Genomic DNA, 13,638 nt, shown 5'->3' on the forward strand with positions numbered 1-13,638 from the left:
AATCAAATAGTATATGATACATATGTATATAAATGAGCCATTAAATACATGATAAAATACACTTATGCCCTTACCATTTTACATGAGGTAAATTTACTTGATCTTTGTTTCACCAACTTACATAGCTCATTCAGTACAGCACTTCTCTCTCCCTTGTATAATACAGTTTAACTTTGGGCACCAAAAAATAACAGCATATATACCTCTTCTAAATCAGTTGGTAGATATACAGGTCTCTAACCTTCAACAGCATGCCTAAAAAAGTAAAAGGTAGCTGTATTACTCTTAATTTGACCTTTACTTATGTGCTCAAGTTCCCACAGTTCTCATACATATTTTACTGCAGGTATTTTGCCAACTACTTCTATAAAAAAATATTAGGTGCTAGTTTCAATCACATAATGAAAATTACACTTTAGTGAAGCCAATTAATTTTTTTTCTTGCTCAATTATGTTGTCCATACCTGATATTTTTGTTCCCATTAGTACTAATATTTCTTGATTTTGTAAGAATGGTAGTTATTGAAAGGGGAGGGGCAAAGTGAAACCTTGCCAAGCACATAAGAGCAGCTCAGTCACAAACAAATGAATTGACCTTTCCATCTTAGAAAACAGGAACATGAACCTATAGGAAACATTTATGAAGTGGAAATGGAATGTGAGAACAATTTAGGCAGAATACCAGGAAACATTTCCTAACACAGATTCATCAGACTGGGTGTGGTCCATCTAAACCTGTTTCAGATCATTTCCACAGCAAAAGATAACTGCTAAGTAGGTCAACTGACTAATGCCAAATTCATTTTAAGATTAACTCAAGGTAGATATTACAATGAGGTACTGTCGAGTTTAAAGAAACTTCAAAATTTCTTACTGAACCACAAGTCATATTGGATCCTGTATTGAAACACAGAACAATCTGCCCAGAGTCAGACAGATCTGTGCACACTTATTATTCAGAAAAATATATATTTTCTTATTCTCCATTATGCTAAGGTCCACTGATCTATTACAGTAGGATTTTAATAACAGCATGCATTCAGGGAAGGAGATAATTATAGTATAATGTATAAACAGATACTGCCTCCGTTCTCTGTTATCGAGGGATTGCATGTTGGAGCATCACTCTCCCAAATGCTGCATCAGCCAAGCATTGGAAGTACAACTTGGATAACGGAATATGGGCAAACGTATGACCATCTGGTTGCCAATTATTCTGAAATGGTAGACTTGTAGGCTTACTTCCCCTATGGCACTGGGTAGTATAGCATGAAGAGGACTATTTATTTGCATTGCAGACTTTCTTCAAATTCATACAATGGGAGAGCATAAGGGACCAGACTCAGGTACCAGGTACCAGAGAGGGTCTCAAAATCTGAAGTGGAAGAGAAAAGACATCTAATGTTGAGGAGACATGGTCCTCCCTTTGCGTGCTGTATGAGGGATGGCTGATGGCTACTTGCTCTTCAGTATGGAGACCCTGATGACTCTGCCAAGGCCTTCCTACAGGAATTCCAAAACATGGAATACTGAAGCTGATATTAGAGAAACATTGTGAACTTTATTGCTCTCATGTACCTCACATAGGAGAATGTTTTTCTTGAGGCTACAAATGATACTTTCAGAATATCTTAGAATCATAGAATATCAGGGTTGGAAGGGACATCAGGAGGTCATCTAGTCCAACCCGCTGCTCAAAGCAGGACCAATTCCCAACTAAATCATCCCAGCCAGGGCTTTGTCAAACCTGATCTTAAAAACCTCTAAGGAAGGAGATTCCACACCTCCCTAGGTAACCCATTCCAGTGTTTCACCACTCTCTGAGTGAAAAAGTTTTTCCTAATATCCAACCTATATTTTTTCAGGTGACTCTCAATTGCCAGGCAACTGCGTTTAACCTGTCTGGCTCCTGATATAAAACTGGACCTTGAAAAAAAAGATTCCTCTCAGCATTGGTGAAGCAAGGAAGGTCTCACTGTTGGGATTAGTAGCTCAAATGGTACTCAGTGAAGCACCATTTGGGACTCCTAATGTTTTCTGCTTTTTGAGCTTCTGAATTACCCTCAGTAGGAAATGGAAAGCAAGGAATATCGAACTTGTGTCCAGTTCTGAGCCAGGGCATCTGTTACTTTGACCCTTAACTCACTCACAGGGAAAATAGATGACTACCTTGAGAATGAAGGCAAATGAAGACGAACAAGACCAACCCTGGGGAAACAAAGTCCATGTCAGGGATCTAACCTGCAGGAGAAGCCCCCACTCAACTTGCCAAATCTTTCTCCTGCTGAGCCACTCTGCGGTGTGGCATTTAAAATTGCTTTCAATGTAGAGGTGGTGGACAGACAGCAGGATCTTTCTGCCCAGGACAACTGCATTTGCAGCTTCCTGTGGAAGGATGGAAGCCTGTTTCCACATATGAAATTATATTAATTAATAGCAAATCTGTTCTAAAATGTCCCAAAGAGAAACTGCACCTTATTGGATCACTTTGAGCTCCAGACATCCATATTGTGCATCCTGAGGACCAAGCCCCCAGGACTGCTTCTTATCCCTGAGTGGGTGATGCAACCTTCTAGGCTGCCATGAGCCATAATGGCTACTCTCAGAAGCTTGCATAGTGGAAAAATTCTGACTTTCATTCCTCAGTCATCTGACGTCAGGTGAGACACAAGACTGTACTGAAGATGTGAAAGGAAGATCCAAAGGCCTCATGAGAGCCCAGGGCAGTGGAAAAAATTATATGTGGCACCATCACTTAGAAATTAAATGAGAGGAAAGGATGGCCAAAAAATCTGTGCTATAAATGCTGTCATCCCCCAAGGTCAAGTATATGCTCCTCCTTTGAGACCCTATAAATGAGGATATGGAGAAGATATCCTTCTGATCTACAGGGAATAAGAAAATCCCGTATATTGATTGAATGGATGTGGCCTTCTCCATTTTGGACTTGATCTCCACTGAGAACATACTGAGGAATTCTAAGTCAAGCACCGCTCTGTTTCCACCAGATTTCTTTCTGACCAGGAACAGGATGAAGCAAAGGGCCTAGATCTATTATCTCATTCCACAAAAGGTATCAGTAATCCCAGTGCCTCTCCCAATGCTTCCCTGGTTTGGATGATGATGGGAATTTACATGAATCTATACTTCAGGAACTGGAGTAAGTCTACTGAATAACCCCTTTCAATGACCTCCAAAAATGACTTGTCTGAACAGGAGAGCAACTAGCAATCTGCATAATGGAGAAGATGGCTGCTCATTTGGAGTGCCAGTCCAGATTAGGCTAGAGCACTGCAGACTGCTTTAAGTTTCCACTAGAGAGTTGTCTCTAACCCCACCTCCCCCTAAAGGGTTCTCTTTCCAGTTGAATATCCTGACTGAAAACCCAGAGAGGGTGTTTGACCCTGATATAAGGTTTCTATTTTCTCCTATATTCTCTGGCAAGGATCACAGACTTCCTACATTTACCTGGTAATTCTGCTACTCCCTTGTCCATCAGCTCCCCCAGTAGTTCTCTGGCAACATCCACTCAATGTGCAGCGGCAATCAAAAAAGTGAACAGAATGTTGGGAATCATTAAGAAAGGGATAGATAATAAGACAGAAAATATCATATTGCCTCTATATAAATCCATGGTATCCACATCTTGAATACTGCATGCAGATGTGGCCACCCCATCTCAAAAAAGATATATACTGGAATTGGAAAAGGTACAGAAAAGGACAACAAAAATGATTAGGGGTATGGAATAGCTTCCATATGAGGAGAGATTAATAATACTGGGACTTTTCAGCTTGAAAAAGAGATGATTAAGGGGGATATGACAGAGGTCTATAAAATCATGATGGGTGTGCAAAAAGTAAACAAGGAAGTGTTATTTACTCCTTTTTATAACACAAGGACTAGGGGTCACCAAGTGAAATTAATAGGTAGCAAGTTTAAAACAAACAAAAGCAAGTATTTTTTCACATAACATACAGTCAGCTTCTGGAAATCTTTGCCAGAGGATGTTGTGAAGCCCAAGACTGTAACAGGGTTCAAAAAAGAACTAGATAAGTTCATGGACGATAGGTCCATTAATGGTTATTAGACAGGATGGGCAGGGATGGTGTACCCAGCCTCTATGTGCCAGAAGCTCGGAATGGGCAAGGGGATAGATCACTTGATAATTGCCTGTTCTGTTCATTCCCTCGGAAGCACCTGGCATTGGCCACGGTTGGAAGACAGGATACTGGGCTAGACAGATAATTGGTCTGACCCATTATGGCTGTTCTTATGTTCTTTCCCTGTCCTTTGGAGGCATTCTAATAGTGCTTCCCCTTAGAGGGGAGGGAACTATTACTATCTCTCCATTACTCCTTTTGTTTCCCATTTTGGACTGGGGTGAGGATGACGTATTAGTAAGGACCCAAGCAGCCTAGCGCTGGATATGCTTTGGCTCTTGTGAGGTAGGTTAGGCACTTTTGCTCCCCACCTAGAGAGTTAGGAGGAGTTTATCAAAGGTTGCTATTTGCACTGCACTCTGTGACACGAAGAGGAGAAGAGAGGAACCCTAAACTGGAGGGATTTCCTGTGAGAAAGAAAATCTCCTCCATCTGTATACTCTGAGGTGAGCGTCGAGGAATCAGACCCATAGCCGGGTACTCTTTCTAGGTTTATTCACTATCCTGCACTCTGAGAGGATGAGAAGAGGTACCAAACACAGATTTATCTGCCATGTTATGCTCAATGAAGATGAGCAGTGATATAAGATGCTGCTGTTCTGCCCTACAGCACTCTGTGAAGATGAGCAGGGCTACCAGAGATTTTTTTGGCAATCTGATGTTGCCTAAGGGCTTTTGTATCCAGGGGAGAGAAGCAGAGGATACTTTGACCCATGCTGGCTGCCTCCAAAAGTCCTATATCCCTGTCTTCTTCCTATCTTTGACTGCCATGCAGTACTCCATGAAGGTGAGCCAGGGCACAAGCCCCCAGAGTTTTAGGCAAATAGAAAAGAGGGATTCTCATATGACAAAGAAGGATGATTCTGGAAGTGAACTGAGGTTTCTTTTGGGTTTAATTGTCATTTCCTACTTTGCAACAGAAAGAATCTGGAACTAACTAACCAGCTGTGGAGATAGCCAGTTTTTGTTCTGAGTCTTTAGGAACTGAGCCAAGCCCACACCCTTTCCTGCCAGTGACTGACAGGTCTGGTTATACCTCGAAAGCTGTAGGCAGGCCATCTGTAACAAGACTGTGGATCTTAGTATGACAGAAATGTAAATTATCTCCTTGGCTCCTACAATACAAATGTCCACATTCTTTGAGCGACCTTTCCTAGGATCCAACAACACCGAGTCCAACCATGATCCTAGAATACTTGTGGATGCAAGAACAGATGCCATTACATTAGAGTCAGTAAGGCTCTTTAAAAAAGTTGTTTTTAGTTACCTGGGTCATATCAGAATTGGGCAGCTATTTGTGCCCACACCCATAAAAGGATTGCCTCCCTCACCCCAAACCTCTTACCAGTCTGCTCTGCAGCATGGGAAGGCATTATTCTCCTGCCATCACAATTTTTTGGTGGGAAAACTAAAAATTAATCTTTGGGTGCGTCTCTGACACTCTTTTCTTCCTAGCTGACCTCCAAGAGAGATCCCTCAGAAAGAGCTTGGTAAGCTTAGAGCATGGTTTCCTGTTTTCCAACCTAAACTCTCCTTCACTTAGTTTTCCCTTATAACAGTAGCCACACTTCAGAACCTGAACTAAAGAATGTTACCACAGCATTTCCTCAACTAATTATGTGGAACACTGCAAATATCGCAGTTTATAGATTCTGAGGCCAGAAGGGACCATTGTGAATACCTAGTCTGACCTCCTGTATTATAAAGGCCATAAAATTCACCCCCAAAATGCCTTTTGAACTACAGCATATATTTTAAAAAACATCCAAATTTGATTCAAAACATTTCCATTGAAAGAAAATTCACAACCTTTAGTAAATTGTTCAAATGGTTAATCACTTGATGATTACCTGTTCTGTTCCTTCCCTCTGAAGCACCTGGCACTGCCCACTGTCAGAAGACAGGATACTGGGCTAGATGGACCTTTGGTCTGACTCAGTAGGGCTGTTCTTATGTTCTAATTACCCTCACTGTTAAAAATGTACACCTTATTTCCAGTCTGAATTTGTCTAGCTTCAACTTCCAGCCACGGGATCATGTTATACCTTTCTCTGCTAGACTAAAGACCCCATTATCAAATATTTGTTCCCTACATATTTAGTTGCAGAGGCAAAACTGTAAAGTTTTGAATAACTACTACATGTTTAGTTCTTTCAAACCTCCATCGAATATGAAAACAAACTCCATGATCACTTTCTAATTTTATTTTAGCGTGCCTGCAAAACATGAACTTTTGGCAGACAGCAGGGAAATACGGGTATTTTGCAGTGGCTTTTAAGATGAGGTATTCCCCTTAATCCCTAGTGGAATTTCCAATAACATTAATTGGAGTAATATGCACAGGGGTCATAGGCAGGATACAACAGTTACTATTCTAAATATTTAAAGTTTTGCCTATGTAAATAGTGTTACGGTGGTACTTAACATCTTTCTTAATACTATTAATTGCAGTACTTGTAAAGACTTTAATAATGATCACTGCAACTCCTCTCCGAAATCTGTCCTGCAACATCCTTTTTGCAAAATCATTTTGCACATATCACCACACATCTTTAAATACAATGTCACAAATTGTTACTTTTGTCAAAGTTAGGCACAAGACACCAGTAAAAGAAAAGTGTGGGTAAAAAGGACAGTCAGTAGTTCACACACACTAGTACTGGATTTACGTTAGAATAGGTTATTCTGCATATTCACTATACACAGATCTCTTACACAAGTAATCCCTTGAACCATAGACACTCAGTGTTATGCACTGGGACTTTAGTAAATGTAATCACATGCATTGTCCAATAGGGCTACAACCCTTTTCAATAAACTCTCACAATAAATCTTGGACTACTTAAGGCTCTCGGTATTGTGTGTCTTTATGGAAAATTATTTCTTTTAGGTTCATGGTACATAGGGTTGCCAGGAGTCCGGTTTTCGACCAGAACACCTGGGCGAAAATGGATCCTGGTAGCTCTGGTCAGCATCACTGTTAGAAGTCCAGTCAGCAGTGTAGTGGGGCTAAGGCAGGCTCCTTGTCTGCTCTGGCTCCACACAGTTCCAAGAAGCGACTGGCATGTCCCTGTGGCCCCTACAATCAGGGAAGCTCCACATGCTGTCCCCGCAGGTCCCATTGGCTGGGAACAGCACAGAGCTGCCTGGACATACCTCCGCATGAGGGCCAGACATGCCAGCCACTTCCGGCTGCAGTGTGGAGCCAGAGCAGGCAGGGAGCCTGCCTTAGCCCAGCTGTGCCACTGACCATGAGCCGCCTCAGGTAAGTGCTGCCCGGCTGGAGCCCAAACCCCCTCCTGCACCCAAACCCTCTGCTGCAGGTCGGAACCCCCTCCTGCACCCCAGCCCCCTCCCAGAGACTGCACCTCACATCCCAATGCCCTACCCCAGCCCTTAGCCCCCTTCTGAATCCATAATCCCTCATCCCTGGCCCCACCAGAGCCCACACCCCTTCCTGCACCCCAATCCTTGCCCCAGCTCTGTGGCCCCCTCCTGCAACTTAAACCTCTCATCTCTGGCCCCACTTCAGAGCCCACACCCCCTCCTTCACCCCAATTCCCTGCCCTAGCATGGAGCCCCTTCCCAAACCCTGAATTCCTCATTTCTGGCCCTACCGCAGAGCCTGCATTCCCCAGCCAGAGCCCTCACCCACTCCTGCACCCTACCCCCCTGCCCCAGCCCAGTGAAAGTGAGTGAGAGCGAGCAAGGGAGGGAGGGTGGATGGAGTGAGTGGGGGCGGGGCCTCGGAGAAGGGGCAGAGGCAGGGCAGGGGAGTTCGGTTTTGTGAGATTAGAAAGTTGACAACCCTAATGGTACAGGGTAAACCCCAGAGCACAGGACCTCATTATATTTTTTTTCCACATTTAGAGGATGGAAAAATTCTATTTACATTAGTAAGTCTCCAAATGCCACTCTGGTTCCTGTCCTGTCCTATTCTGTATTGGCCCTTAGTACTCTTGTAGTTTTAAGCAACACTGCTTGGTGACAAGCCTGCAGAACCTACAATAGTAAGTACTGCTGTCATCAGAAGTAAATCAGAGTGACTACTGTGTAGCTATTCCGGTTAAACAGCATGTAGAGAGTGATGCCTTGACTCCTCACACATCCAGTGTCCTTCCCAAAATCCTTTTTTTCCTGAATGCTAAAACGGTGACGGCTGCAATAAGGGATGAGCCAACCCTGTGTTACCCAATATAGGTTCTGAAGTAGTCATTACTCCACCAGTGAGTGGACTCTTGCTCACTGAAAGTTCTGCACAAGTGGCATAACTCTTTGTGATATGAAAGGTGCACAGAATCAGGGTCATAGAAAGTAATCACACTATCAGAGTGTAACTGAAATTTAGCAAAAAAAGTAAACAAGCAAGTATGACAATGGAAAGATTTATAAATGTTTATGGCAGAACATTTTAATAGCGCTCTATAAATAACCAAATTCTACCTCTCATAAAATATATGTCTGCATAGTACCAAAAGTTCAAATTTGGCTTATAGCATTTTTTTTTAAATAATTGGAGATATACCTATCTCCTAGAACTGGAAGGGACCTTGAAATGTCATTGAGTCCAGCCCCCTGCCTTCACTAGCAGGACCAAGTACTGATTTTTGCCCCAGATTGCTAAGTGGCCCCCTCAAGGATTGAACTCACAATGCTGGGTTTAGCAGGCCAATGCTCAAACCACTGAGCTATCCCTCCCCCCATTCAAATCTAAACTTTTGTCATTTTTACTGGAAGGTTTTCCATAGTTGTAGTTAAATTTTAATGTCAGTGGAAACACATTACCATAGGATCTGAAGAAAGAATTTCCAATAACATCAACAATGAAAAAGATATAAATTACAGCACACAGCAATTAAATATGCTGTATATGCACTATCCTCAACAGTATCACAACTCCAAAGAACCAAAGAAAAAATTCTATCAACATTAGAGGAAAGTCAAAACTTGCTACATAACTTCTATAGAGAGAAATATATTACATTCTTCCCCAGAAGCCTATGCTTGTTATGTGACATTAATAGCGTGATAATGTTTATAAGAATTCAGATAAGCAACATCAGCTATATTAAATTAAATAATTATAATAAGGCTTAGCAGAATTCAAATTATATTTTTGATAATTTTGAAGGATAACATCAATTTTATTTTTAAACATTTTGGGGATTTTATTGATCTAAATTTTCACAATTGCACAAAATTATGGGTTTTAAACATTTTTTCTATTTTTAGCTATTTACATTTTCACAGTTGTGGGAAATTATTCTGGGGTCAAACAATAATTATTTAATGATAGCAGTCATTGAGATTTAAAAATTAAAGATTTATAACACTTAACACACAAATTATCAACAATGCATGTCAAAATACAAATATCCTTAAATCAAACTCTAATAATTTCTCAAGCAGCAGTTTTCTTACCTCACTAATCTGTAAATTTATATTATCAAGGGAAATATTTTTCTGATAGTTTGTGTGTAAATGGCTACATCAATGCTTATCAACATTAACTGATAAAAATCTAATCCTTTCAAGACTAATTATAATATTGATTGTTGCATCAAACTTAAAATTTTGAGACTATTTTGCCAATATTTGTCTGTATTTAATACAGAATCAAGACACTTTTCTTGCTGTCATGTCTGCTATCTACTGCAACTTTGCTGACTGTAAACGATATCTATTATTAAAAACTACGCCTATCAGAGTATTTGTAAGCGTTTTTAATTAAGCCATCATTGTGCTTGCAACCCCCACCAAAGCTGGCCAGACTACTATCCACTCCCTTGTGCCAAGGGTTGTAGCTCCACAGCCACAGTTTCCAGAGTCATGAAGTCAGTTTTACAAACTGACATGAACCGTTGATGGCAAATCTAATATTATGCTTAAAGAAATCATTAAGCATTTATAGTTACTAAACTGGTGTATAACAAATAAAACTACTGCTCAAAGATAAGTACAGTACATCCATCTAAAGTCATCTTTCCAAACAGAATGTTTATGCTTCTTCAAATTCTCCCAAGAGACGGACTACACTATATAGCAGGAGTAGTCAATAGGCAGACCACAGGCCAAATCCGGACCGTCAGACACTTTTAAATGAACCCCAAAATCTTTTTATTTAGTTATTATCATTATTGATTTTTAGTATTATAATAATAATGGACCTTGTCAAAAAATAATTGATTACCCCTCGTATACAGTGTCATATCTGGATGGATGGCATATAAAATTATCACAGATTAAAATCTATCTACAGAATGATCAATAAATCAATGTAAACCATGAATAAAAAGGAAATAATTTAACTCTAAAAACAGAAAAACTTACTCAATAGTAAGTCAGACTACCATCGTGGCTCAACAAGTGAATTAACACTTTGGAAATCTTTGGCTCAATCTTGATTTATCTTTATGTTCTAATATCGCAAACTTTCATTCTTCTTTATATTCTTCTCTTACAAACCTTAATTCTATTCTTCATCCACTCTATAGCTACAACTTTTACTACTGTGGTGGTTTCCCCAGTTACTAAATTAATTCATTAAATTGAAACAAGCTATAGAATAATTGGAGGGAAATATGAACTGAAGAAACACAACAAATATTGCTTTCTTGCCAAAGAAATCTCTAGCTACAATGTAAACACTATTTGTTCTAGAAATTAATTTCTATTGCGCCAATTGTAGTATTTTCTTTATCTCCTTGTAGATAACTGATTTAATATGCCACAAAACAGGAATAGAGTTAGAATATAAAAATTAAACATTAAGGAAATTCAATAAAAATAATCAGAAAAGTGTAATGCATTTGCAAAATTTTAACACAAAAACATCTATAATATAGTTATAAAATGTCATCTCTCTCAATTCTTACTGGAAATGGATTATTGAATCTAATCATGAAAGATTATAATTCTTACTATATTCAAAAAGAAACTCTGCGGACTGTAAAAGTAATAAAAGTCAAATCATGTTATATTTGCTTGCCCATATTAATAGACCTCTACAGTACTTTCATCAGAAGGACTAGTAACATTTGGTAGCTAGTCACAAATGCAGGTACCATTAAGCAATAGACAAAGGCAACCGACAAACCAAAAGGACAACTCCAATTTAACAGTCCTGTAAGGTACATACTAATTAGCTGCAAAGCTATGAAATCTTAGCTAGCATGTTAAATCTGCTACATGACAGTATAATTTGACTTCTTAAAGGATTATGCAAATTACAACTCATCATTCCATTACACGACTGAAAAAAGTGACAGCTAATTTATACATAACACACCTTTCAAATCCCTAAGATGTGAAACACCTGTGCAATATACTTTGCCTAGATTTTGTACTGTATAAGTGCTTGTTTATTGCAATATACAGAAGAGATTTAATAAAGTCATAGGATTTTTTAATCTGCTTTTTAACTTTTAGAGCACAATTCCAAAGAATTAAACAACAATGTTCTGTCCCTATTTTAGTGGTTTTTCATTTAAATAGAAGTATAAGGTTTCAATACATGTTTAATTTCTGATAGCGGGAGAGCACGAGCACTAATGCACGAGCCAGAGGTAAGACTCACACAGATTTCAACATACTTCTGGTAGGTAGATTCACAGTAGATTCCGTCATATCTGTAGATTTTCCTACATTCTGATTGGTTGGGCAGAGGATGCTGGACAGTTATTCTGTAGAGGTATCAAAAACAGATATACATGACTAGAGATTCTCTACAGTCAACTGTAATGCAGGACAATAAGTATGTTGAATTTTAACATCTGTCTGATCTCTTTACATAATTGCATTGTGCACACACATCCAGCAGTTTCTACTTCTTTTGAAATTTGCAATGTGAGTAAACGAAACGTCAGTTCTCCACGAGAGCAATATTTCCCTTCTCAAAGCAATGAATGTGGAAAAGGTAAAGAATTTCAGAGATATAAAACTGAATGCATTCTTTACACATTTTGGGTAAATAAAATACTGCTTATGTCATTGACATACTTTGCTGGCTGCTGCAATCTTTACTCAGGCAGACCTCCCACTGATACAAATGGGAGTTCTGCCTGAATAAGGACTAAAAAACCCAGCCAATTAAAACCCTGAGCCTACTCCCACTGAAGTCAACAGCAAATCTCCCATTGACTTCAGTAACAAAGGATCAAGGATACAGCAGTATTTTAGGGTCTGATCTTAAAGGTGCTGACCACCTTTTAAATAGTGCTCTATGTCCTCAACTTCCATTGACATCAAGGGATGGTGAAAGCACTCGGCAGCAATCACAAACTGCTCAGCACCTTGTGAAATCAGGCCCTTAAATTCTCAGAAAGATTTGCCGTTCATTCCATTGCAACCCCCTTTACTTAAAACCAACAAATTATAATTTATCTATAAAAGTTCAGCATTACTTTAAAAAATAAACAAATTGCATTCAAAATAATATCCAACTGATTACTTTTTTGTTAACTTTTCTGACATATAATTAACTTTTAGATGTTTTTGTGTCTTACACAAAATTAAAAATGATTTCTCCTTTTTTTAAAAAAAATGAAATTTAGTAGTTAGCTACCTGAAAATGAGACTATTTGGTTTATCATTGTAAAGAATACAACTAAAACAATGTTTAATCAACAGAGTAGTATCCTGTGAAAAATATCATTCTAAAACCTTTTATAGACAGTATCTAGCTGTAATTTACTAAACTTCAGAGTTTCTACATCCTTGCCCAATATCATGTAAGATTAGAGTTATTTCTCTCCTTTTTCAGTTATTTAAAAATAAATACTGAAAAAAAGGAAAATTCCTGTTATGAAAACACTGGGCCAAATAATGAATCAACATAAATCCCCCAATCCTACTGACTTCAATGAGATTGCATGGCACCTAAATTAGCACAGAAATTGGTCCTCTGTGCTTAAACGAAACAAGAAAATATTTCTCAAGTCCTACGGAATGCATTTTCCAGTCCAGAGCAGGTTTTTAGTCACACAGGAGTCATGTATCTCACACCCAGAACAATGCTTTGAAAAAATTCCCCATATCTCCTTGTATGATGTTTGTCTCTTATTATTAAGATTTTAAGATGTCGGTTACACTACACAAATGAAATGCGATAGTGAATAAAACTAGGTATATTTTAGGTATTTATAATAAGCCCATCACCTATGCTATCTACTTGAACTGGCATTTCACATATTTATATTTAAATAATTATAAACTAATAAGTAAGATAATGTGGGTCAGAAATGGGTCAGAAATAAGGACTACCTCATACAGGGACTTATTCAGCACTCCTTACCCAGTCAAATCTCCCAGTGTAGGCTACTAGCCAAAGTAAGCAGTAAGTAAAGATTGCTGAATAGGGTCCAGGCAGTTTTTCTGAGACCGTCAGTCCTATATTTTATCTCTAAAAATGACTTTTAGACAATCTTCCCAAAATTAATTTTGATAACTCATTCTTTAATACAATACGTCAGCAGAG

At 39.0% G+C, this 13,638-nt stretch overlaps 1 protein-coding gene across 2 annotated transcripts in view; it reads right to left on the minus strand.

The window, feature by feature from the left end:
• Nucleotides 1-13,638, minus strand: part of NPAS3 (neuronal PAS domain protein 3) — an 811,595-nt gene that overhangs the window by 697,150 nt on the left and 100,807 nt on the right. For both annotated transcript variants that reach the window (XM_039538326.1, XM_039538325.1), the window contains exon 2: nucleotides 11,756-11,845. In XM_039538326.1, coding sequence (XP_039394260.1) covers nucleotides 11,756-11,845 — 90 coding nt within the window. The remainder of the gene's footprint in view (nucleotides 1-11,755; nucleotides 11,846-13,638) is intronic.

The sequence above is a fragment of the Mauremys reevesii genome, linkage group 4 (genome assembly GCF_016161935.1).
Source record: "Mauremys reevesii isolate NIE-2019 linkage group 4, ASM1616193v1, whole genome shotgun sequence".
Taxonomy (NCBI): domain Eukaryota; kingdom Metazoa; phylum Chordata; order Testudines; family Geoemydidae; genus Mauremys; species Mauremys reevesii.